The sequence below is a fragment of the Lynx rufus genome, unplaced genomic scaffold, assembly GCF_022079265.1.
Source record: "Lynx rufus isolate CCGP_SWC_20201006 ecotype Redwood Valley unplaced genomic scaffold, mLynRuf1.p SCAF_24, whole genome shotgun sequence".
NCBI lineage: Eukaryota > Metazoa > Chordata > Mammalia > Carnivora > Felidae > Lynx > Lynx rufus.
Genome location: NW_025814839.1, coordinates 636,670 through 663,448, shown reverse-complemented (window position 1 = coordinate 663,448; position 26,779 = coordinate 636,670). Strand labels below are relative to the sequence as shown.

Sequence of the window (26,779 nt, the reverse complement as noted above, 5' to 3'; positions counted from 1 at the left end):
TGTTTCATAGCTGTGGCCCTGAGACTTGTTTTCACTTCAGCTTAATGTTAAAGTTGTTCCTAAGTTGGCCTGCAAAATTCACTGATGCATGCGTATTTCCTTACCTTATTGGCTGACTGAACGGTGTCTTTTTTTTTTCCTCATGAAGAGATAGGTGTGTTAATATTGCTGGTTTAGATGGGTATGTATTAAGTTTTATACTACCCAATCTCAACTATGTTTTAAAAAATGAAGAAAAAAAATACTGAAAGGAAAACAGTCCAAAACAATGTTTATTTCTTGGTGTTGGTATTTTGGGTAACTAATTTTCTTCTCTGTAGTTTTCTATTTTTGTCAGATATTCTACAGCGTATTAACTTTCATATTAATTTATAGTAAAAGAAAAGTTAAAAAGGTGCTACATCAGAAATGTATAACCTTCCCATGAGAAACCTAAGTGTTCAGTTGGAAGCCTCATGAAAGCTATGTTAATCTGGGCATGACTTGGGTTTTATGCAGTTGTGAAAACTTTGCCCAAAGCAAAGGCCTTTAAACATGCCGTTCAGCTGTTCATACCTTTAGACATGACTGATTTCCTTTATTTCTCTAGGTTGGAGATTTACAGTATGCCTCTCCTGCAACTGTGTCTCGATGTGGAATGGTTTATGTGGATCCTAAAAACTTGAAATATCAACCGTACTGGAAAAGATGGGTTAATCAAATACAAAACAAGGTGAAAATTATTTCTAAAATGAACTTAAAAGTTATTAGTATTCATGCCTAGCTGAATAAACATAATCCAGGGGGGTGTTTGTAGTTAAAGCCATGACCTTGACCTTGATCTGCCTGTGATCTTAAGCAGTGTCAGAGCATCAATAAATTGGATGAAGTCTGGAAGACACACTTACTAGATTTCCAGATAATTCCATAGCTGGTGGGATAGGGGATAGGTAATCTTTTTTTTTTTTTTTCGTTTCTTAAGCTTATTTATTTATTTTGAGAGAGGGAGGGAGGGAGGGAAGAGACAAGCTGGGGAGGGGCAGAGAGAAAGGTGGACAGAGGATCTGAAGCAGGTTCTATGCTGATAGCACAGAGCCTGATGCGAGGCTCAAACTCACAAACTGTGAGATCATGACCTGAAGTCGGACACTTAACCGACTGAGCCACCTAAGCGCCCCAGGGCTATGTGATGATTTCAGTAGTCTAGATCAAGGGTTGACATTTTTTTTTTTTCCTGTAAAAGGATTGAGAGTAATATTTTAAACTTTGTGGGGCAGCTGGTTTCTTTTGCAACTACTCAACTATACCATCGTGGTATGAAAGCAGCTAAAGTACATGAATGGTCATGTCTATGTACCAAGAAAATTTTATTTAGACAAAGAAGTGGCAGGCCAGGTTTGACTTGTGGGTTGTAGTTGGCAACTCCTGCTGCAGCCAAGCCCAGCTGTTGAGAGACTTCTCTCTAGAGGGGCCCAGCTTTTGCTGAATTGGATGAATGCAATGTGAAGGACCTAGCTTGTCACGTAATTGAGTTCTGACGGTTTTAGTTGACCTCAAACCATGCCATGTGTCACATGGCTGCTAAAATGTGTATTGTAACAAAAGGCTTCATTGAAAAGTATAGAGATAGGTGTGACAGTCATGTGAAGGTAGTGCCTTGACCACACACCCAGGACACCATGACTGCGTTCTCAAAGCGACGCAGGTGGTTTGGGTGTATCACTGGAAGGACTGCTAGGCTGATGGTGAATTGGAAACCAGGACATAATTATCCCAGAGAAGAGAAGACCGAGGGAAGCATGATAGGACCATTGGAGGCACCGTCGTAAGGGAGAGAGAGTTGTGTCAGGGCCCGTGCGATCCCTGGTGGTCCTCAGCGCCTTGATAGGGAGAGGGGCTTCCACTGCTTTGCACTCTTTGCAAGATGACTGTGGCCGCACCACTTGAACTTGAAGATAATCAGCCCCATTTCTGTCAAATGGGACCTGTTATCCTCCCTCCCTCCCAGGTGGCGGGGTAGATGCTATGGCAGTGAAACGAAGCGCTTTGCAATGAAAGTGCACCGTGAAGGACAAATCTCTCCACAAACGGAAGGCGCTGTTATCGGGGTGTACTCACCTGCCAAATCTACCCTTCATCAGAAGACCTTTCTCATCCCTCTTTCGCCAAGATCAGCTTTCCACTAACTTCCCCTTAAATAAAGGAGCCCTCGAAAATGCATTGCAATTCTGCTCTTTTATAGGCAGAGCAGAGCAATTTAGAGAGTCTCTTTGAGAAGTATGTGCCCTATCTCATCGATGTCATTGTGGAAGGGACGGTGGATGGAAGACGAGGCGAGAAGCTGAAGACCGTCGTTCCGCAGACAGACCTAAATATGGTGAGAAAATATCCCTGTTAGCAAAGAGAGATGCTTCCCTAAAGGTGGACCCACAGGCCAAGGGAAGCAGAGATGCCAGAGGGGTAAACTGTAACGTCACAGGTTGCTTTCTTTGGCGACCCTGTGCAGGACAAGGTGCCAGGCTCCATCTGATGGAACCGATAAGGTGGGTCATAAGTTCCCACCGCGCTGGGACCTGGGATCCCGAGGTTTATGACCAGAACTGACCCTGGGGTGGGAGAGTGGAATGAATGGGCTGATCCGGGATTTGCCTGGGCACTAGGTAACCCAGTTAACCAAGATGTTGGATGCACTACTCGAAGGAGAAATAGAGGAACCAGACCTTCTGGAGTGCTATTTCTTAGAGGCTCTGTACTGTTCTCTGGGAGCTGCTCTGCTCGAGGATGGAAGGATTAAATTTGACGAGTGCATTAAACGCCTTGCTTCTTTGCCTTCTGTTGATGCGGAAGGGGAATGGGCCAGCCCCGGGGAGCTGCCAGGTGAGATCTGGGCGTAGCCTGTTTTCCTACTCACAGCGCTTTGGGGGGAGGGTTTTGGAGGAAGTGACCTTGCTTTTCCATACGTATGCCCGTACGGGTTTTCCTGCTCGTTGGCTTCTGTAGACACACGTGCAATGGTCAGACCCCCCCGGGGTACGCTCAGGAGTTCCAGCGTGTGAGCTGCTAGAGCAGAAGCCGCACTGGCCTGTCTTGTTGAGTCTAAACTCCTCCCCACCCCAGCACTCCCACCCTCGCACCCTGAGTTTAGTTAGGCGCTCGCTTCCTTTGCTGTTTAAGTTTTTAGAAATTTTCACACTTTGCATGACTTTGAGTTTCTTCTCCTTTGAATTTCTCTACCTGTTTTTTTAAGACCACCTCTCTAATTTTCATCTGCTGTATTCCCGAGTATTTTCACAGGAGGTGATCAAGGGCGGATCTGTAGGTCCTTCTTAGGAGATCTTCGTATTAAGGTTTTTAGTTTGCGGGTGAAGAAGGTGCATCCTCCAAGAACGACGTGTGATGAAAACATGCCTTTTTCAGGAACTCTGTGTAACGCTACGATCCATCTTTGTCTAGTTCTTCAAAAAAAAATTTTTTTAGCGTTTATTTATTTTTGAGAGAGAGAGACAGAAGACAGACTGTGAGCGGGGGAGGGGCAGAGAGAGAGAGGGGGACACAGAAACCGAAGCGGGCTCCAGGCTCTGAGCTTTCAGCAGAGTCCAGCACGGGGCTTGAACCCACCAACCGGGAGATCGTGACCTGAGCCAAAGTTGGACGCTCAGCCAACTGAGCCACCCCGGCATCTCATCTTTGTCTAGTTCTCCATGATATTTGAACATGACTTGGCCGGTCACCATCTTTCTAAGCTGTATCCTATCATCATTACCTGGGGCGTTCTTTGTAAACAGCAAAGTAAAGTGGTCCCAGGGCTTCCTAATGGGGAGCACTGTGCTCTCCACCCTCCTGCTCAGGTGCCGGCTTCCTTGCTGGGCTCCTCCTGAGCTGTCTCTTCTGTTTCCCTCCTACCAACTCCCAGCTGCTCTTGGACCTGCTCGGGGGAAACCTTCTACGCCCTTCTAGAGACGTCTCTCCACCTCTTTCCTGTGAAAGCCACGAGTCCTCGAAAGGTTGGCTTCGAGCTCCGTCTTCTCAACCCACTGGCTTCTCGGCCAACAGCCACCCGCCCCCCTTTCAAGTCCCGGCTCCCCTGGAAGTGCTTCCGGTGAGCGTGTCCGCTGCCGTCTCCACCGGAGCCCACGGGCCTTGGCGTCCTCGCCATCCCGACCTTGCCTGGCGTCCGACGTGGCTGACCACTTCCTGCGCTCTTGAAATGTCCCTCCTCTTCCCTGCCGGCCGCTCTTCCGTCTCCTTCCTCTCCTCGGGGTTTGGTCTTCCAGCCTCCTTTCGTGCTGCAAGTCCTCACGGAGCGCTGGCCGCGCGCTCCCAGCCTCGGCCTGCCAGTCTCCTTCCCTCCTGAGCCTTCTCCTCGTTCCCTCGCTCTGTCCTACTGAAATCTGTCTGCGGGTTGTCTATCATTCATCTACCTACTCGTGTATCTGTTGTCTATCTGCCTTCCATCTATCTACCTATCATCTATATCTATCGTCTACCCACCTATTATCTCTCTCTCACCTGTCTGTCCACCTTGCACATCGGCGACCCTGTCATTTCAGCCTGTCGATCTCCACCCCCACATCTCTTGGGAGCTCTCCTGTCGGCTCTGCCCTGGGTAAGGTGGGAGCCCACTGACAGATCTCCCGGTCTCCACTCACCTCCTCCAGATCCATTTTCCACTACAGTCGTACTGATCTCTGCAGAGGCAGACCCGATCACGGGTCCCACTGGAGACTAATGTCACATGCCCAGGACCGACGGGGTGGAGAACAAGCCCCTGAAATGGCCTGCCAGGCTCTTCACGCAACAGCCCCGCAGCCCTTGTAGCATTGCGTCATCTGCCCACCGTGTGCACTCCTCACTTACTCCTTTCTGTTCCTCCGGCCACCCCGCGTGCTCTCTTCTCCCTGACAGCCTCCCAATGGCCCCCAGTTCTCTTGGCTCAGGACTCATGCTTCAGGTCTCAGACTGGATGGCATCTCCTTTGGGATGGCTTCCTCCCCGTGCTGGCTGCAAAATTTGGTATTGCTGGGGCCTCCGGGTGGCAGTCTCTCTGGGAGCAGGTGCACGAGGAACCTTTCTCAGAGCTGATTTGCGTAGCACCCCTGATGTTCAGGTACAGAGGAGTGTGGGCTGCGGGGCGCCTCGAGGTGCCCCGCGTGCCCTGTGGCACCAGGCGCTTCTCCGACCTCTTCCCTGCCCCTCCTGGTCAGACGTCCTCCCGGGCGCCCGCTGCACCTGCGCTTGCCCTGTCGCGGAACGTAGCGCTCCGCGTTGACATTGCCTGTTGACTTGCCTCCATTCCGCCCCCCACCCGGCCGCCAACAACTGTAAGCCTAGGTTCCAGGGTTGTCCGCCACCGAGCTCTCTTGTCCCCAGGGAGGGGGCTCCGCGTGTACCTGCCCAGTGGATGGGAGTGTAAGTTCGAAGTACTCAGTTAAGTTGCCGTCCAGGGGGCGGGTAGCATCAGTTCGTCTTATGCATGTCCCAGAGCTGACCCTGTATTTCCGTGTCTACGACTGAAGCGAAATGGACCATTATGTACCACAGGTCACCTCCCAACCATGTATGACTTTCATTTCGATTCTGCACAGAAGAAATGGATACCGTGGAATAAATTAGTTCCTGAATACGTTCACGTCCGTGAGAGGAAATTTATCGACATCCTGGGTGAGTGAGAACCAAACCCCTGTTCTCAGTGTATGGCTCTTGTGGTGTGAGGAAGTGAAAAAGATCCGGGGGCCTCCGTGGCCCCCTGAGTCCCACCCAGAGCGTCGGTTCGGAGAAACTGAAAAGATTGAGCCGTGGGCCTCACCAAGAGGGTGGCGTTTCTGATTCTGTTTATGTGCGGCTGGCTCTGAGCGTCTTCAGACGTCTGTGGTTCTCAGCTGTCACCTGACAGGTGGGGTGGGGATAGGACAGTCCGCTCTGCCCCCCCACCTCAAGTCTCCACGGGCCCCCTGCAGCCTGGAGAGCTGGCCGGCTGTGCGAAGGAATGAAGGAAGAAAGCGAGAGGAATGAGCAGGGCAGCGTGTGGTGAAAAGGGCTGCCTCGCGAGGTCGTCCACCACGGACGTTTAATGGGTTGTGCCGTATTTTTTAACGCACCCCTCTGGCTATTTAGAGAACGTAGTGGCAGGATGACTTCCCGAAACAAAGGTCTGGGTTTGGTTCCGATGGAATGAGACCTACCCATTTCCCCAGGAACCAGTCAGGACTAAAAGCAACCAGTGTAGGAGCAAGCCAGACCTGGTTTCGTGGTTTCGTTCTGTCTTTGGAGGAAGTTGTTGGTCAGGAAACCAAACCCTGCAGATGTGTGACTGATGTAAGCCATGGAGAAACTGAGTTTTTAACATCCTGAGCATACGTCGGAGTCGGACACGAAGAACGGTTTGGGGCTTCTGAATCTGGACCGTAGCAGTGACCGCACAGCTGTAGAAATGTACCAAATGCACCAAAACATACCCTTAAAATGGGTGAATTTTATGGTGTTTAAGCGATGCCTCCGGAGAGCTATTAAAAATAACTATTGGGGCAGTGAGATTCCAGACGGTACCCGTGTACTCACTTTCAAGGTCACGTCTTGGGGTTTTGCCGACGCTTTTTATGGGACGTTCGGAATTCCGTGAAACTCCAGGTTGCCGCATGCTGCCCTTTGACGTTTCTGTGATGCCCCCCTCCTATCGTGTTCCCCAGTTCATACGGTGGATACAACGCGCACCACCTGGATGCTGGAACAGATGGTCAAGATCAAGCAGCCGGTTCTTTTGGTTGGGGAATCTGGCACCTCTAAGACAGCCACTACCCAGAACTTCCTCAAAAATCTGAACGTGGAGATGAACGTAAGTCGTGGTTGGCATCCTGCTGGGTAACAAATCGCCCCCACGCGTAGCAGCCCAGGGCAACAGACGCTTACTGTCGCACCATTTCTGCGCGTCAGGGATCTGGGCGTGGCTTAGCTGGGCGGTTCTCGCTCACGCTCTGTCCTGAGACTGCTGTCCAGCGGTCGGCCGGGGCTGGAGGCCTGATGGGGGGGGCTGGAGGGCCCTCTTCCAAGATGGTGGGCCTCAGTTCCCCACTATGTGGACCTCTCCGGGGGCTGCCGAGTGACCTCTTGATATCGCAGCCCGCTTCTGCCAGAGCGCACGTCCACGACGGAGCAAATCGGATGCCACGCTGCTTTTGGTGACCTAGGAAATCACCTTCCCTCGCTTCGGCCATGGTCTGTGGGTGACACAGAGACCACCGTGAATCACCTTGGCCTGTGGGAGGGGGCTACGCGGGTGAATGAGTACCTGGAGGGTGAGGGTGGACGGGGGTCATCTTGGAGGCCGGCCGTCTCTTTATCCATCACCTTGCTGTGGTTTTGAAAACCTCAAGGTTTTCCTTTCTTTCCTCCGGGCCTGTGTTAAATGTGGGAGGGTCCGACATGTGGGGGACACTGAGCTAGCTGGGTGCCACAGGGACAGACAAGAGCGAACTTGCAGTCAGTTCTGGAGGGACTCACAGTTGGGTGGGGGGGGAGACAAATTCGGAAATGAACCCTGTGAAACGTGACACTGCAGAACGTGCCAGGGTCCTAAGACATTAGGAAGGGGGGCGCCAGGGGCGCCTGGGGGCTCAGTCAGTTAAGCATCCAGCTCTTGATTTCAGCTCAGGTCCTGATGTCACGGTTCATGGGTTCGAGCCCCTCCTTGGGATCTGCGCTCACAGTGTGGAGCCTGCTTGGGATTTTCTCTCTGTCTCTGTCCCTCCCTTGCTCACACTCTCACACACACACTCTCTCTCTCTCTCAAAATAAATATACTTAAAAAAAAAATAAAGAGGGGCGCCTGGGTGGCTCAGTCGGTTGAGCTTCCGACTTTGGCTCAGGTCAAGATCTCATGGTTCGTGAGTGAGTTCGAGCCCCGCGTCGGGCTCTGTGCTGACAGCTCAGAGCCTGGAGCCTGTTTCAGATTCTGTGTCTGCCTCTCTCTCTGACCCTCCCCTGCTCGCACTCTGTCTCCCGCTGTCTCAAAAATAAATAAACACTAAAAAAAAAAAAAAAAGGAAGGAGGCTGTCAATTCTCCTTTCTATACTCAGAGTGCCTTACGTGGGCCACCTGCTCATCATTTCAACTGTCCTGGCTTCAAACAATTTTTATTTAATGGTTTTTTTTTTTTTTTTTTTTTTTAATAACCAAGGCAAGATTCTGTCTCCTCCAAGAAGCTGCCTGTGCTTTTCAGGATATCCAGCTGATACATACTTGTCCCAAATCCGCTCACCGACTCAGTTCTCTGTTTTAGTCAATATCTGCTCATCATTGAATTTTCCAATTCCTGTTTCGGCCTTCTGGAACCTCAGAGGGGAGAAGAGTTTCCTGCAGCTCTTCTTTCTGACTCCCTTACTTAGGCTTGTTCCCCGGGAAGCCCTGTGACCCTCTAGGCCAGGGAGTGGTCAGCCAGGCTTCGCGATGGGCATCACATGAAGGATGTGGGCAAGACAGGGCCAGACTGCCCGCGAATGGTCGAGCCCAGTCACAGGTGCACGGAAACAGGGTTTATTCAGCTCGAAGGATGTCACTGTGGAGGCACAGAAGGGATGTTTATAGCCAGAGGAACCTAAGAGTTTGTGGGGTCAGGCAAACAGCATCCACATTCAGGACGCCCCCCCACGACGCCCCTCCGTCGGGACTCAGCAGCTGGTGCTCATCGGCCCGGCAGTCACATCGGTGCACATTCGTTATGAGGAGACGCACGTTGACCTTCATCGCACGCGGCTCCCGTGCACCTGTCGGCACCTCTGAGGACAGTGCCGTCTGTAGCAGTGGTTCTCGAAGTGTGGTCCCTAGGCCAGCAGCATTGCCTGAGAACTCGCGTACACGATCCTAGGCCTTTTGAATCAGAAACTCTGAGGATGGGGCCCTTTGAGCCGTTTGGCACAGGCCCTCCAGGTGATTTGGGTGCGTATTAAGAGCGAGAACCATTGACCCATGAACTCTCACCAAGTGCTCTAAGAAGCACAGTGAGGGGTCCTGTGTGTGCCCCGTGCATGGGGGAGGCTGTCCACACAGGGGCCCGGGGCCCCCCTCACCTTTCTCTCAGCAATTAATTCCAGAGGTGCTCTCTCTGACCTGTTTATTAAGACATAGCAGGCATGATAGTAACTTCTGGTTGAATATTACTTTGTCAAGTGGAGAACGCCTTTGGGGATTTCATCTCCTGTGATAAAATCACCCTATGAAGTAGTCCAAGCAGGTGCTATTAAAACTGTCTTACAGATGAGAAAAACGAGGTTCTAAAAGGTTGAACCTCTTTGGGGCGCTTGGGTGGCTCGGTCGGTCGGGCGTCCATCTGACTTTGGCTCAGGTCATGATCTCGTAGTTTGTAGGTTCAAACCCCACATCGGGCTCTGTGCTCTCAGCTCAGAGCCTGGAACCTGCTTCAGATTCTGTCTGTCTGTCTGTCTCTCTCTCTCTGCCCCTCCCCTGCTTGCCCTCTCTCTCTCAAAAATAAATAAGCATTTAAATAAATAAATATTTAAAAAATTGTTTAAAGGTTAAACCTCTTTTTGGAGGTCACTTAGCCAGACTGTGCAGAGCTAAGACCCCCTAGTTGACATTGTGCCAGAGGCCCACGTGTGGTGACTGCCCATGCTTGGCCTCACACAACCTGCTGAAGGGGAAGAATGCTGTACCGGCACACACTGGGTTATGGGAAAGTTCAGATGCCGGTGAATTTGCAAAGTGGACGGCAGCGCACGGTCCGGCATTCCCCGCTGGTACTGAGAAGAGATGACCACCTTCTGGAATGATCTCTCTCTCTTCCAGATTGTGTTAATAGTCAACTTCTCCTCCCGCACCACATCTCTGGATATCCAAAGAAACTTGGAAGCAAACGTTGAGAAGCGAACCAAAGACACATACGGCCCGCCCATGGGAAAGCGCCTCCTGGTGTTCATGGACGACATGAATATGCCAAAGGTGGCGCAAGGTTAAGGAGCAGGGGGCGGTGGGGCTGGGCCGCGTGCTGCGCTCGCGTCGCTGTGTGTGCGCGTGGAGTCCGTGGTGTGCGAGCACGTGCCTTCGTTCTGCACGATGCCCGCAGGGTGCTGGTGATGGGAGCCAGCTCTGGAGACAGTGTTACTGGAAAGTTCTACTGACACAGCGGGACTCTTCCTTACTGATTGCTTTCCTAGAGGAGTTAGGCAGCAGGCAGCCTCCAGGCTTTTTACAGCATGTATTCGAGTAAGTGGTTTCTCGATGAGCTAGAGCTCAGACGATAGTGTTGTTCTCAGTCCCAGGTACATGGAAAGCATAAGGTCAGACATCTCCCAAGGATTCCTCTGGATTTATCAAGGAAGGGAAATTTTAGCATGCAGGAGTGTGTTTCTGGGGCCAGAGCCTGAGAGTTGTGAAGTTTTCTTAGTACTAAAATTTAAGTTTATGCGGGGCGCCTGGGTGGCGCAGTCGGTTAAGCGTCCGACTTCAGCCAGGTCACGATCTCGCGGTCCGTGAGTTCGAGCCCCGCGTCAGGCTCTGGGCTGATGGCTCAGAGCCTGGAGCCTGTTTCCGATTCTGTGTCTCCCTGTCTCTCTGCCCCTCCCCCGTTCATGCTCTGTCTCTCTCTGTCCCAAAAATAAATAAACGTTGAAAAAAAAATTTTTAATTTAAATTTATGTAATTTCTGCAGAACCATTTTTTTCCCTCTGAAAATCTATCCTCTAGATGGACTGTGTGCAAAGCCAGGATTCATCCACCCATCCATCCATCCCTCCTTCCATCCATCTATCCACCCACCCAGTCTTCCTTCCTTCCTTCCTTCCTTCCTTCCTTCCTTCCTTCCTTCCTTCCTTCCTTCCATTTGCCCATCCGTCCATCTATCCATCCATCTACCCATCCATCCACCTACATTTCTTCCACCCATCCACCAACCCACCCATCCATCTGTCCGTCCATCCATCTTCCTTCCATCCTTCCATCTGCCCATCTGTCCATCCATCCACCCACCCACTGACCCACCCATCCATCTGTCCATCCATCCACCCATTCATCCACCTTCCTTCCTTCCACCCATCCACCCATCCATGCACACACCCACATACCCTTTCATCCATCTGTGCATCCATCCAATTAACGTGTATTTATTGAGCGCCTCCTATGGGTCTGGTGCTGTGCAGTGATGAACAGAACATAAGTAGTCCCTGCCCTCATGGAGTTTACAGTTGAGTGAGGCAGACAGATAAAAAAAATAATAATTACAAATGAATATGTAGTTGCAAACCTCGAGAAGCCCCATGAAACTAAAACCAGAGCTCTCTGAGAGAGTAAGAGGAGAGATGAGAATTAGTTTAGATGGTTAGCAGAGGCATCCCTGAGTTCTGCTTTACGATACTACTGTTATCTCCTTTCTTTAAACACTAAATCAAGGTGGATGAATATGGCACACAGCAGCCGATTGCCTTGCTGAAACTGCTGTTGGAAAAAGGCTACCTGTATGACCGCGGGAAGGAGCTCAACTGCAAAAGCATTCGGGACCTTGGCTTTATTGCTGCGATGGGAAAAGCTGGAGGAGGCCGCAATGAAGTTGATCCGAGATTTATTTCGCTGTTCAATGTCTTCAATGTACCATTTCCTTCAGAGGAGTCTTTGCATTTAATTTATTCCTCCATTCTGAAAGGCCATACCTCGGTAACTTGATTTTAATTAGCAGTCTAGGGGCGCCTGGGTGGCTCAGTTGGTTAAACGTCTGACTTCGGCTCAGGTCATGATCTCACGGTTCATGGGTTCGAGCCCCGTGTCGGGCTCTGTGCTGACAGCTCGGAGCCTGGAGCCTGCTTCGGATTCTGCGCCTCCCTCTCTCTCTCTGCCCCTTCCCTGCCATCACTCTGTCTCTTTCTCTAAAAAATAAATAAGCATTAAAAAAAATTAATTAGCAGTCTGAACTAGAGGGCCTTCTGTTGGGTAGAGTGTTTGCATGGTCCTCTTGGGCATTAGACACAGCAGGCACAAGGCCCACGGTACTTTTAGGGGCACACAAAAATGTTTCTTTTCAAAACTGGAAGAAAAAATATCCAGTCTGGATTATATGCATCTTTATATCAGTGCAGTCATAAAAGATAAAGTAACATATTTTTATGGAGGAAGGGGCCCAGAAGGCAAAAGTGCCTTGGGTCCACGGAGGTCATGATGTGGCCCTGAGTTACATGGGTCACACTGAGCCGCAGCAGTGAATTAACTAGGGGACCAGGACCCAGAGTCAGGCCCCATGCTGCTCCTTGGGCAAGTTCGTTGAGCTCTCCTGGACCCAGTTCTCATCTGGAATGGGGATGACGATGGCAGCCACCTCACCGAGAATGCACCTAAGATGTGCGGCACGGCGTCTAGAACATAGCAGATGCTCATTAGATACTAGTTACCGCTCTCCTTATGTCGATTTAACTTGGTCATCCCACAAATGGAACCCATGCATTTAAATGATGACCTTCTGCTCCCGGCATTTCCCTCCTAAAGTGAGGTTTGCACACAGTCTTCAGGGGCAGGAAAGGTAAAGGTGTGGAGTGGCCAGGTGTGATCACCAGGGACTGTGAGCACCTGGTGTTTCGTGCCTTACCTTAAGCCATTCACTTCCAAAACCGTGAGGTCTGCCCTAGTCCAGTCAGACTCCAACGGAGGGCTGGTGTGGGCTTTGGTTTCACATCATGTCAACTTGTCAGTTAATGAGAAAATCTAGGGAAACAGAGCAAATCAGATGGTGAGTTTCTCTGGCTTTTTCAGTTTTTTTCTTATCTCCTCTTTTTTTTAAAAAAATTTTTTTAACGTTTATTCATTTTTGAGACAGAGAGAGACAGAGCATGAATGGGGGAAGGTCAGAGAGAGCGAGACACAGAATCTGAAACAGGCTCCGGGCTCTGGGCTGTCAGCACAGAGCCCGACGCGGGGCTCGAACTCACGGACCGCGAGATCATGACCTGAGCCGAAGTCGGACGCCCAACCGACTGAGCCACCCAGGCGCCCGTCTTATCTCCTCTTTAAAAATTATGATAAAATTCACATAGTGTAGGACTCGTTGTTTTAACCACTTTAAAGTACAGTTTACTGGCATTGAGTACATTCACAATGGTGTACCATCATCACCACCACCTTATTCCAGAATATTTTCATCACCCAAAAGTAGTCCCACTATCCCATCCTGCAGCCCCTGGCAATTGCTGATATGCCTTCTGTCTCTCTGGATGTGCCTCTTTTGGACATTTCGTATAAAGGGACTCGTACACCATGTGGTCTTTTGTGACTGGAGGCTTTCATCTGGCATCATGTTGTCAAGGTGCATCCGTGTGGTGGCACATACCAGTGCTTCACTCCTCGATGTGGCCAAATGACGTGCCATTCGTTGTATGGATAGACCACATTGGCTTATCCATTCATCCATCGATAGACACTTGGGGGGTGTCTTTTCAATTTTTAGGTGTTTCATGAAAGCATCATGACTGTGAGTGACAAGCTGACCTTCTGCACGTTGGCGCTTTACAAAACCATTGTGCAGGACCTGCCTCCCACACCATCCAAGTTCCATTACATCTTTAATCTTCGGGACCTCTCAAGAATTTTTAATGGTCTTCTCCTCACTGATCCGGGGCGGTGAGTTTGTCTTCTCTCCATACCCATGTGGCCCATGGGTATGATGGTGGATTTTCGTTTAAAACAGAGGACTTGTCAATGAAATGGATGAATCAATGTATCAATTAATCACCCAGTGTCTTTTTGTTTATGTTAAATGAAGAAAAGGGTTAAGGGCTTGGTTAAGGCCAGATGACTCGTAAGCCCTTGACTTGAAGACAGGGGAGCCGTGAAAGACAGATGCGTAGACACGTGATATTTAAGCCCTTGGTGGCAATGCTCTACTGACTGTGTATTCTTTCTAAAGTTGCCTTTTGCTAATGCGCCTGAATCGTTTGCAGTTGCCAGTTACATTTTGTGAAAGACCCACAAAATGGAGAAGTAAGCACAAGGGACGGAAAGGATTAAATCTGGGTATAAAACTTTTCTCGTTAAAGCTAGACTTCTGTCTCTACGTTAATGTGCGCTTTATGTAGGTCTGCAAGCAGAGTCCGCTCTTGTGGATTCACGTCGAGTCCACAAAAAATTGAAAAGTGAGTTAGTTGAGGACTTTCCACATACCCAAACTTGTTCTCAGGTACCCTTGAGGAAGACCAGGGGAAGGCAGCTTCAGGGATTTAAGGGGGGAGTAAGGGCTCTTTGCCAGCAACCAGAGAAAGTTCTCGAACTGGGGCCGGATGGAGCTGGTTCTTCAAATACGAAGCTGCCAGTGGCCTTGAGGCTGACTTTAAATTCTTATATTCCAGCAAGTAGAAGCCGTGTCGGCTACTCATTTTATGTCACTTACGTCATTTACGGATAACGTTCTTTTTCTTCCCTACGGGAGGATAAATTATAGATGATGATTTTATGGTCTTTACACTTAATTTGTTAGCTTCCATTAAAATTTCATTAACGTGAGGCCGGGGGGAGAAAGGACTATAGAAATGTTGTCCTTTTCCACACCCTGTGTATCCATCTGAAAATAGTAGCATTTAGCCCCTCTCTCTCTAGATGGCTTCACGACTGATTTTGCTCCTTCCATCGTGTAGGTTCCAGACGGTGACCCAGATGGTGAGAGTCTGGAGAAACGAGTGTCTGAGGATCTTCCACGACCGATTAATCAATGAAACAGACAAGCAGCTGGTCAGTACATCAAACTATACCGGCAAATTCAAAACTCTAACTACAAAATTCTTCTCTGGGTGAAATAAACAAGCATACCCACCCCCCCCCAAGTATTTTTTTTAAATATAGTTCACCAATTGGAGAAAAATACACTAACAACAGAAGTTGATGGATAGAGGAGGGTGGGTTATGGAGTACCTTGCAACAGAGAAAAGAATCGAATGCAAAGTACTTCAGAGAATCTTAGCATATGTTCTTTTTCTGACAAGTTTTAGCACATATATGTTGTCGAGTTTGAGTCCTTAAGCGGTCTTCTGTCAAAAGGTACAAGACCACATAGGCAACCTGGTTATGGAACATTTTAATGATGATATGGAGGTGGTGATGAGGGATCCCATCCTGTTTGGAGACTTCCGGACGGCTCTGCAGGAAGAGGAAACACGCATTTATGAAGATATCCAGGATTATGAGGCAGCCAAGGCTTTGTTTCAGGTGTGGATGGGGCTTACCTTCTCCACAGGCTCGCTTTTCCTGGGAGTGCTTCTCAGCGGAGCCCAGCGCTGGGAAGAATACCCATGCCTGTGTCTCGGGGTTCAGAATGAGAGCTTGTGTCTTATCCAGTGGTTGCCACGTCCGGTGGTGCGTGGGGATGACCTGAGGAATGTGTTAAATACACAGACCCCGGGGTTCACCCCTCTGGGTTTCCATTCATCCAGCCCAGGGAGGGTCCCAGGGTTCCAATGCACAGCCAGGTTTGGGAACCACTCAGCTCTCTGCTATCCATTTTCGTTTTAATTCATGAACTGAGCCTTGTAATCAGCTTTGGCTCACTGCTGGCCGATCACAAACCAGCCCATAGAAGCCTTAATTGCCAATACTAGATTTAGTCCCATAAACCCAAACAATTTAATTATTTCAACCACTATAGATTATTGGGGGAGTGGGAAGAATCTCTCCTCCGTTCTTAATTTCTCCCGGACAAAAGGAAAGTCTGTCTCTCAAAATCCAGTGATCCTTTCTTTCTTTTTTTCTTTTTTTAATTCAGGAAATTCTTGAGGAGTATAACGAAAGCAACACCAAGATGAACCTGGTTCTCTTTGACGATGCCCTGGAACACCTAACCCGCGTGCACCGCATCATCCGAATGGACCGCGGCCACGCCCTGCTCGTGGGGGTCGGAGGCTCAGGGAAGCAGTCTCTCTCCAGGCTGGCCGCCTTCACAGCCGGCTACGAGGTGAGTCGACCTCCCCTCCCAGAAATGGTTTATTAAAGCAATTTCGCCGGTTGGTAGTTCATGCAAACATTGGAAGAATCGAAAACAGATCAGATCGTAGCATGATGTTTTCATAGAGTGTAGAATTGGGTTTTTTCCTTGTTATTATTTTAACCGAATGTCCGAAAAATCTAAGTTTTGTATTGTTTTCGAATGTTTTTTTAAATTTAGTTTTGAGAGAGAGACAGAGACAGAGCGTGAGCATGGGAGGGGCAGAGAGAGAGGGAGACACAGAATGTAGGCAGGCTCCAGGCTCCGAGCTGTCAGCACAGAGTCTGACGCGGGGCTTGAACCCGCCAACCGTGAGATCATGGCCTGAGCCGAAGTCAGATGCTTAACCAGCTGAGCCACCCAGGGGCCCCTTGTATTATTTCTAGAATGGACACTATGTCAAATCGAATTTGAAAGTCAAACTTGAGCCAATTTTGTGGTTTGTGGCGTGCACTCCTACGGAGGAGGGATCGGCCCAAACCTCCACGGACCCAGCATTCAGGTCAGCAAGTTGCTGGCTGCTGTGTCGGCACAACCAGCCCACACGGTTCTGGGCCATTCTTAGAATCTGTTTCAAAAAACAAATCCCCAAACAACAGCTTTATCGAGATATAATTCACAGACTGTATAATTCACCCATGTACAATTCGGTGCTTTTTGGTATACTCACAGATACGTACAACCATCAACACAGTCTATTTGAGGACATTTTTGTCACCCTCAGAAGACATCCTCTGCCCCTTAGCTGTTACCCCTCTATCTTTCTGCCCCTCATCCAGCCCTAAAAAAAATCACTAACGTACTTCCGGTCTCTATAGACATCCCTATCCTGGACTCTCCTATAAATAGAATCATGGAGTACGTGGTCTTTTGCGACAGCTTCTTACACTTAACCGCCTGTTTTCAAGCTTCAGCCGCAAAACACTGCCCGGTTCCTTTTTATGGCCAAATCGTGTTCTGTTGTATAGATTGACCACACCCTGTTTATCCATTCACCCGTTAACGGACAGGTGCCCGGTTTCCACCTTTTGGCCGCTGTGAACGGCGCTGCTGTGAACATTCACGTACAAGTTTCTGTGTCCGCACGTCCACCTAGGTGTGGAATTGCCGGGTCGTGTGGCAGTTCTGTGTTTGATCATTTGGGAAACTGCCAGATTGTTTCCCAAAGCAACTGCACCATCGTACGGTCCCACCAGCACTGCGTGGGGGTTTCTGTGTCTCCACACCATTCTTAGAAACTTACCGTGGGCTCCTGCCATACCCACTGGCAGTGCCCTTACAGGAGCCTCTCAAAGCGGAGACGTGCAGCGTGCAGTGGGGCTTAATTTGGAACAAGAGTCATCTCCACGATTCACTTGTTTATTTATTTATTTTTTTTAAATTTTTTTTTTCAACGTTTTTTATTTATTTTTGGGACAGAGAGAGACAGAGCATGAACGGGGGAGGGGCAGAGAGAGAGGGAGACACAGAATCGGAAACAGGCTCCAGGCTCTGAGCCGTCAGCACAGAGCCCGACGCGGGGCTCGAACTCACGGACCGCGAGATCGTGACCTGGCTGAAGTCGGACGCTTAACCGACTGCGCCACCCAGGCGCCCCCACTTGTTTATTTTTGATTTCGTGGCTTGCACTTGAGGTGTCCTATCCAGAAAATCATTGCCAAGACCCATGCATGACTCTGTGTGTGTGTGTGTGTATGTGTGTGTGTGTGTGTGTGTGTGTGTTTTAGAGAGTCTGTGAGTCAGGGAGGGGCAAGGGGGAGAGACAGAGAATAAGCTGGGCAGGGGCAGAGAGAGAGGGGGACAGAGGATCCTAAGCGGGCTCTGTGCTGACAGCAGAGAGCCTGGTGCAGGGCTCAAACTCATGAACCTGAGCTGAATCTAAGGGTCAGATGCTTAACCTACTGAGCCACCCACGCGCCTCTGTGAGAACTCTTTGTACAGAAGAGCAGTCATGATTAGTTCAATGGATCTAGCTTGCAGTATATACTTTTGTTTAAAGTATTTCTAGGGGCGCCTGGGTGGCGCAGTCGGTTAAGCGTCCGACTTCAGCCAGGTCACGATCTCGCGGTCCGTGAGTTCGAGCCCCGCGTCGGGCTCTGGGCTGATGGCTCAGAGCCTGGAGCCTGTTTCCGATTCTGTGTCTCCCTCTCTCTCTGCCCCTCCCCCGTTCATGCTCTGTCTCTCTCTGTCGCAAAAATAAATAAACATTGAAAAAAAAATTTTTTTAAAGTATTTCTAAAAAAAATAAATAGATTTGGTTGATTTACCTTCCAGATCTGATAAAATATGTGATCCAGATGTAACCGTTTTTATAGTTTTTGTACATTTTCCTAGACAAGTTGATTTCTTCCGTTGATCGGTCCTGGTAAATCTGACGTACTGTCTTCTGAGGTAGTGTCGTGCATCCTGGCCTGGCCTGGCCTCGAGGAACGGCAGAGAGGATGTCCGAGGGACAGAGGAGAAGGGTGAACGTGTGCTGGGCTGTTACTGTGCCCTTGGAATTGGGGGGGGAGGTGGGGAATGGGGTCATAGCGAGCTGTTCATGCCCAAGTGGTGTTAGGAACTGTTGAGGGCGGGGCGCCTGGGTGGCTCATTTGTTGACCTCTGACTCGTGATTTCGGCTCAGGTCATGATCTCATGGTTCGTGAGTTCGAGCCTCTCGTCAGGCTCTGCGCTGACAGCATGGAGCCTGCTTTGGATTCTCTGTCTCCTTCTCTCTTTGTCCCTCCCCCACTCTCTCTCTCTCTCTCTCTCTCTCTCTCTCACACACACACACAATAAATAAACTTAAAAAAAAAAAAAAGGAACTGTTGAGGGCAAGGGGGAAGCTAACTCAGGGAGGATCACTGGGGTCTGCACGTATCAGACGGAACGGGAGACCACACGTATTTGGCTGAAAGTCATCCATGTTGCCGTGTGTGTGTGTGTGTGTGTGTGTGTGTGTGTGTGTGCACCGAGTGCCCTGCGTGAATGTGCCTTTGCAGGCCCGCGTGAGTGGGCAGAGCGTGCACGTGACCCCGTGTGCGTGCGTATATCGGGGCTGAGGGGTGGCAGCGCACGAGGGATGTTCTAGTCGCTGTAAATCTCCCGAGCTCTTTCAGAACTGACAGTTGGCTGTTTGCAGTTCAACTTCCCGGCCTCTGAGCCGATGGAAACAAACGGAGAAGGTGTGTCCTCATTTACATTTGTGTCCATTTTGAAAACATGTAATAGGATTTTAAAATTTTCGGGATCGAAACTGGCTTCCTACTTAGTTTCTCTATACATCTTCCCACAATCTAACTTTCGATGAACTCGCAGCCGGGCCTGTACCCACACGTGATGGTTGTGCTTGTGTGGGTTCCGTTTTCCTTTCTCCCCGCTCTGTGACTCCAGTGACTCGTGTGTTTTTTTAACATTTTTTAAATTTATTTTGAGAGACAGAGAGAGAGAGAGAGAGAGAAAGTACAAGCACGAGCTGGGGAGGGGCACACAGGGAGAGAGAGAATCCCAGACAGGCTCCAAGCTGTCAGCACAGAGCCCGATGCCAGGCTCGAACTCACAAACCATGAGATCGTGACCCGAACTGAAGTCGGATGCCGACGGGAGCCACCCAGGTGCCCCTCCAATGACTCATTCAGCAAATGAAGGTGTCCTTTTCCTCTGCCATACTCACGTGGTGTTCCCTGTCACGCTCTACACTCTGTCACGCTCTACACGTGTGCGCGCTCGTTTGCACAGAGGACTGTCAGAGTTTTCTTCGTCCCGCGTTTCTCACTCAGCAGCGTTTGTGAAAATGACCCGGGGCGTCTGGCTCTGCTGTCACTCGTCCCCTGCAGACGGCTGCACGGCCTGAGCCTCTCCCCCTGCCGTTGGCCTGTGACCCTCACGCGGGCCGGTCGTCTCACGGATGCTGTGCTCCGTGTCGGCAGGTGTTTGAGATCCTCCTGAGCCGAGGCTACTCGGAGAACAATTTCCGGGAAGATCTGAAGAACCTTTATCTCAAACTTGGGACCGAGAACAAAAGGATGATCTTCCTGTTCACGGACGCCCACGTGGCCGAGGAGGGCTTCCTGGAGCTCATCAACAACATGCTGACGTCAGGTACGCGGGCTGTGCTGGCCGGATACCCAGCCAGGAGGAGGGGCCGCTCGGCGCGGGCCTGGTGGGGCCCTCAGAGATCAGAGGTCGTCCTTGGGCAATGATGAGGTCTAGGCTTGTTCCCAAGGGTCCCTCTGGCTGCCCCGAGGGTCTAGACAACAGGAAGGCGAGAGCGGGAGAGGGTGGCTGGTTTGGAGCTGCCGCTGGGGTGTGCAGGCGACAGACGACCTGGGTCTGGACGGGGCCGCGGGGTGGGGATGGCGGTGCTGTGGGAATGGAGGGAAGCGCGAGGATTCACGAGGTACGGGATCGGCTGAGGGCGAGTGAGGGCGAGTGAGGGCGAGTGCACCCAGGGTGGCTCCCCCTTTCAGGCTGGAGCCTGTGTGAGTGGTTCCATTGCTAGGAGGGGGAGGACCGGCCGCTAGGGGTGCGTGGAGATGGCTACACTTACAAAAAACCCAAACTGGATGTCGGATAGAGTTTGCCAGAGGGAGTTTGCTAGAGCCTTGGTAACAAAGTACCACAAAATGGGTGGTTGGAAACCACAAACATTTGGGGCGCCTGGCTAGCTCAGAAGAGTGGGTGACTCTTGATCTCAGGGTCACTTGAGCCCCCACGTTGAGGGCTGAGTCCCACGTTGGGTGTAGAGATGACTTAAAAAAATGGGGGGCACCTGGGTGGCTCCGTCGGTTAAGCATCCGACTCTTGATTTTGGCTCAGATCATGATCTCCTAGTTCGTGGGTTCGAGCCCCACAAACCGGGCTCTGCGCTGGGAAGTTCAGAGCCTGCTTGGGATCCTCTCTCCCTCCCTCTCTCCCTCCCTCTCCCCTACTTGCTCTCTCTCTCAAAATAAGTAAATAAGTAAACTTAAAAAAAAATCTAAAATCACAAACATTTAGTGTCTCACAGTGTGGAGGTCCCCCCCTCAAGGCACCTGCTGGGGTGGTTCCTTCTGGGGCTCTGAGGGAGAATCTGTTCCAGGCCCGTCTCCGGCTTCTGCTGGTTTGCTGCTAATTCCCGGGCTCGTGGGCGCGTCTCCCCAGCTCCGCTTTCCCACTCACATGGTGTTCTCCGTGCGTGCGTGTGTCTGTCTCTGATCCAAACTTCCCCTTTTTATAAGGACACCAGTTGTACTGGGTTAAGACCTACCTTATGGACCTTGTTTTGTTTTATTTTATTTTTATTTTATTATCAGGTTAGTTAACATACAGTGGAGTCTTGGTTTCAGGAGTAGAACCCACTGATTCATCACTTCGTACAACACCCAGTGCTCATCCCAGCAGGTGCCCTCCTCAGTGCCCATCACCCATTTCGCCCATCCACCCCCCCCCCCAACTCCTTTCCAGCCACTCTGTTTGGTCTCTGTATTTAAGAGTCTTTTATGGTTTGTCTCCCTGTTTTTATCTTACTTTTCCTTCCCTTCCGCTATGTTCGTCTGTTTTGCTTCTCAAATTCCACATAGGAGTAAAATCATATGATATTTGTCCTTCTCTGGTTGACTTATTTCACTGAACATAATACCCTCTAGTTCCATCCACGTTGTTACAAATGGCAAGATTTCATTCTTTCTGATCGCTGAGTAATATTCCATTGTATATACTATCCATTCATCAGTCGATGGACATTTGGGCTCTTTCCATACTTTGGCTATTGTTGATAGTGCTGCTATAAACATTGGGGTGCATCTGCCCCTTTGAATCAGCATTTTTTTGGAGCTTTTGGATAAATACCTAGTAGTGTAATTGCTGGGTCATGGGATAATTCTATTTTTAATTTTTTGAGGAACCTCCGTACTCTTTTCCAGAATGGCTGTGCCAGTTTGCATTTTAATGACCTCATTTTAACTTCATGACTTCTATAAAGACCCTGTTTCCAAGTAAGGTCACATTCTGAGGTCCCGGGGGCTTCAACCTATCTTTTGTGGAGGAGGACCATTCGATCTGTAGCAGATCGGCAGTTGGATGTAGGGGTCTGGCTCTCAGATGTGGTTCCTAAAGCTTTGGAGACGGATGGGAGCATCTGCGGGGAGAGTGTGAGAAATCAGGGGAGCCCGGGGCTGAGTTCAGGGAGAAGAGGAGTGAGCCGGAGGCTGAGGTGGTAGGAGGGGAACCGGAAGCGAATTCCTCTTTATCTCTTGCAGTACACATAGCTGTGATTTAATCACGGCCGAAGGACACAAAGCACCATCAGCAGAGGGGGGAGAGGCGCGTGGGACGAAGTCTGGGGAGTCAGGCAAGGCTTCCAGAGCCCTCTTCCAGGGCGGTCACATAGGATACGCTTAACGCCTCCAGCATCTGATTGTGACGACACACATGAAGTGTCATCTCCCAGGGAAGCCGTTCGGGACTCAGCGCCGAGGGTGTTTACTGGGGGCTGGTCACGTAGGCACCTGCTGCCTGGAACCTACTGAAAATTCTAGATTTCCAGGGGGAAAGCAGGTGGTCAGCATGAGCCACACTGTTTGCACAGACAGTTCAGGCCTGATGAGCTACTCTGATCCCTGAATGGTAGTGGGAACCCTCCCAAAGTCCGTGTTCCCAGACACGGGCCAGGGGCCAACCCTGTAAGCAAGCCTTAGTGAGGAGAGCAGCCCCAGGCCTGCCACATCATCTTTGTTCCGTATGGCAACCCAACAGATAGTTCGTAAAAATGTAGGATACTGATTCGAAATGGTATAGACACAGTCGGAAAAAGTCCGACTCGCCAGAGTCTGGCTGCTTTCCTGCCCCGGGAGGGCTGTCTCTGCATCTCCCCATTGATTTAGTTATTCCAGAATTCCCATCAGACCGAAACCCTGGAGTGCATCAGATGCCTGACCCCTCCCACATTTTGTCCTGCTTTCTTTTTTGTCCCTGGAGCCCGTCCCTTACCTTGCGCTCCCTTTACCGGCCACCAGAGCCAGACCCTCATCGTGTCTGACTGTGACTCTTCACACGTATCTCTGTATCGATCTTCCTGCTTCCTAACACACCACCTTCTGTGCACGTCACCAGCTCGGGGTCCCCGCGGACTGACTTCTGTTTCCGCAGCCTGAGTTCCTCTCCCTCCTTATTTTCCATCCTGCCTCTGCATCTTGCTCAGGCCCTTCTTCCCGCCTGCTGCACCCTCTTTCTCCCTCTCTTTATCAGCCTCCATGGTTGCAAGCGATGGAAACTCAACTCCAGTTGGCTTATGTGAAATTAGAGGGAGATGAAGTCAGTATTGATTCACAAAACTGAAAAAGTCCGGGTCACGTTTGGATTCAAGTGCTCAAGAGAGAGCATTCCGAATGGGTCTCCCCCACCCACCACCCACCCGTGTCTTGGCTTTACCGTTTTTCCCTTTTATTTGCATTTTTGGATTTTCCCAAAGTAATTAAACAAACAGCACCAGATGCCCGAGGCTCACATCCTCCTTGGCTTAGCCTGGGCCAATGAGATTCTTTCCCAGATGTTTGTGGGCCAAGGGCTCGGCAGGGCTGTCATTGGCTGGCTCAGATCACGTGCCCCATCCCTGAGCCAATCGCTTTGGCCGGTTGACACAGGGCTCTGATTGGGCAGGCCACCCAAACCACTCGCAGGCGTAGAATGATTGTGAAGTGATTCTCCCAAGGAAAAGAGAGACCTTTGGCCAGGAAGTGGGGACGGGCGGGGACAGAGGGACTCCACTTTCCAGCGTAAAGTGTCAAGTGCCAAACTTCCTCCAAATTCTAGCTCCGGGGCCACGCAGGGTCTCCCTCCCCTAAGAAGCCTCCTTCACTGGTGGCAGCTTCGTACCTCCTGAATACCTGGGGCACCTACAGTCCCCGCTACTCACATGGCATTTAGCACATGCTTCCTTGGGTCGGCATCAGACTTTCCACACATGGGTTGCAGACTCGTGAGGATGGGTATAAGGGCCAGCCCTGTCCTTTTCTGTATCTGTAAACCCCACTGCAGGGCTGGGGTGTATTTTCTGTGAAGACCGAGAGGGCTCCTGTGGGTCTCATTTAATAGCACCCCAACTGGGCAAGGCTACTTACTCTTTGCAGCAGAGTTTTTCATCCTGGGCCCTAATGACATCAGGGGCAGGATAGTTTTTAGTTGTGGGGCTGTCCTGGGCATTACAGGCTGGTTGGCTGTGTCCCTGGCTTGTACCTACTAGATGCCATCAGCACCCCAGCCCCACACACACATAAGCCAGGGCGACCAAAAACGTCTCCAGACATTGCCAGATGTCTCTTGGGGGCACAGTTGTCCCTGGTTGAGTACGCTTACGATAACCCTCCCAGGTAAGGAGGAGACGTTTGTTCCTTCCACTTCAATGAGGAGACTGAGGCTCAGAGGGGTTTATACACGGGGTGTGAGTCTTGGGCCTCAGAATCAGGACACAAGCCCTGCTCCTTGGCCTTGGCATCTACGGCTCTTCCAGTGATGCTGTGCTCCTTTCATTTAAGTGCCTAGAGGGATGATACCACCCCTTCCCCGCCCCTCCGAGGCTGAAAAACTCATTATGTCTTTGTTCTCTAGGGATCGTACCCGCGCTTTTCCCAGAAGAGGAAAAGGAGTCTGTCCTCAGTCAGATTGGACAAGAATTTCTGAAGCAAGGGACGAGCCCGGCCAAGGAATCCGTGTGGCAGTACTTTGTGAACAAGAGCGCAAATAACCTGCACATTGTCCTGGGCATGTCGCCGGTGGGGGACACCCTGAGGACGCGGTGCAGAAATTTCCCAGGTGCCCCTGAGCTGAGCCTGCAAATCGGTTTTTCCCCTTCGGCAGGGCATTCCCAGCAAAGTGAAACAGGAGATGGTCACTGGGCGGAAATTCGGGTCCTGCAGCGTAGGGTGAGACCCGCTCTGCCCCTCACGATTGCCGGTGGGCTCTCGTGCTGCCCACGGTGGACAGTGTCCTCCGACAACGAGGAGATGCTCACAGGCCCAGGTGCACGGCCCGAAGCGAGCTCCCTGCTCTTTTCCATTTGAACCGTTCTGCCAGCCTCGTGGAAGGTGCAATACCTGGACCTCTAGAGCAGAGGTTCTGAATTGGGGGGTGATTTCCGGCCCCATCCCGGGGCCATTTGTCAATGCCTGGAGACAGTTTTGGTTGTCACATCGGGTGGGCGGGGGAGTGTACTACTGACATCTAGTTGACAGAGGCCAGGGTTTTGCCCAACTTTCTATGCTGCACAGACAGCCCCACGATAGAGGGTCGTCCAGCCCAAATGTCAGCCGCGCTGCGGTTGAGAAACTCTGCTTTGGGTGAATTATTCTTGGGTGCGTCCAGCTCCTTCTCCAGCGTGCCGGGTGCTGAAGACCGTGTCAACGTCCGTGATCATCTCAAGGTTGCAGGCTGACCATCTCTTTTCGTCTCTTCTTTTCAAGGTCTTGTAAATAACACCGGTATCGACTGGTTCATGCCCTGGCCCCCTCAAGCCCTGCATGCAGTCGCAAAGTCATTTCTAGGTATGTGACAGCTACTGTGGGGCCCCGTTAATGATGTAACAAAATAACGTAATGCTTTTCTGACTTTGAATTTTGGTCCAGCAGCTCCCTTCATCGTTAACCCCCATGGCCACGAATGGTTTTTAAGTTTGTCAGTGTGTTTTTGGTTTATATTGTGTTTTAAGCTAAAGAGATTGCAGGGGACTTACAAGGATAACTTAGGGGACAATTGATCAGGTATCATCCAAAGCAGGCGTTGGTACACCATGGCCTTTGGGCCAAATGTGGCCCGTGGCTCGTTTTGGTAAATAAAGTGTGATTGGGACACTGACTCATTGGTCAATGACCATGGTGTCTATGGCTGTTTTGGGGCCACAATTGCAAGGGTGAATAATTACAGGAGAGACCATACGGCCCATGAAGCCTGAATATTTACTGTTTAGCTCTTTACAGAAAAAGTATACCGTTTCCTGACCCAAAAGATATCTGAAGGACCTTTTAGAGGACTGATTATCAATCCATGCTGAATTTGCTGTATAGTTTCAAGCACCTAAGCCCTTGATTATTAATTTTAATCTTCAACATAAGAAAGCAAGTCAGTTCGTCTTCAGGGAAAAATCTTTTTTTCAACTTTATTTTTTTATTTTTTTTATTTTTGGGACAGAGAGAGAGCATGAACAGGGGAGGGGCAGAGAGAGAGGGAGACACAGAATCGGAAACAGTCTCCAGGCTCCGAGCCATCAGCCCAGAGCCCGACGCAGGGCTCGAACTCACGGACCGCGAGATCGTGACCTGGCTGAAGTCGGACGCTTAACCGACTGCGCCACCCAGGCGCCCCAGGGAAAAATCTTTTTATCTGGACCTAACTTGAGCAGATTCATGCCAAAAGACACTGGGTGACCCCGTAAATGGCTTCCACCTTATAAATATGTATTCAGTAAATAAATAACTTGTCCCTTTATGCAGGGAGAGCTCATGTTTTTAATCAAGATGTACTTTCATGGGGAAAGGGGCTAAGAGAATGGCTCTGTCCTGCTGATGTGGCTCAGGGATCAGCAGGCTTTTTCTGGAAAGGACCACACGGTAAATAGTTTCAGCTTTGTGGCTCATACGGTCTCCATTGCAGCTACTCAGCTCTGCCATCGTATCACGAAAGCAGTCGTCGACAATATGTAAGTGAACGGGTGTAGCTGTGTTCCAATAAAACTTTGTTTACAAACACAGGTGGTGGGCCGGCTTTGTCCCGCGTGGTTTGCCAACCCCCGTATCCACGCGTCTTAGCTTCCAAAGACGTGCTAGCCACCTCCCTGTGTTAGCGCTTAGTTGTGCTCTCAGCCTTCAGTGCTTCCGCGTCATCACACC

General features: G+C 50.4%; 1 protein-coding gene across 1 annotated transcript in view; it reads left to right on the top strand.

The window, feature by feature from the left end:
- The window catches only part of DNAH10 (dynein axonemal heavy chain 10), a 144,675-nt gene that overhangs the window by 87,062 nt on the left and 30,834 nt on the right, over positions 1–26,779 (top strand). The window contains exons 41-54 of the mRNA XM_047088495.1: positions 590–712; positions 2,222–2,356; positions 2,640–2,856; positions 5,521–5,640; positions 6,666–6,811; positions 9,779–9,931; positions 11,378–11,638; positions 13,416–13,588; positions 14,599–14,692; positions 14,999–15,166; positions 15,720–15,908; positions 19,850–20,021; positions 24,507–24,710; positions 25,358–25,438. Of these exons, the coding sequence (XP_046944451.1) occupies positions 590–712; positions 2,222–2,356; positions 2,640–2,856; positions 5,521–5,640; positions 6,666–6,811; positions 9,779–9,931; positions 11,378–11,638; positions 13,416–13,588; positions 14,599–14,692; positions 14,999–15,166; positions 15,720–15,908; positions 19,850–20,021; positions 24,507–24,710; positions 25,358–25,438 (2,236 nt within the window). The remainder of the gene's footprint in view (positions 1–589; positions 713–2,221; positions 2,357–2,639; positions 2,857–5,520; positions 5,641–6,665; positions 6,812–9,778; positions 9,932–11,377; positions 11,639–13,415; positions 13,589–14,598; positions 14,693–14,998; positions 15,167–15,719; positions 15,909–19,849; positions 20,022–24,506; positions 24,711–25,357; positions 25,439–26,779) is intronic.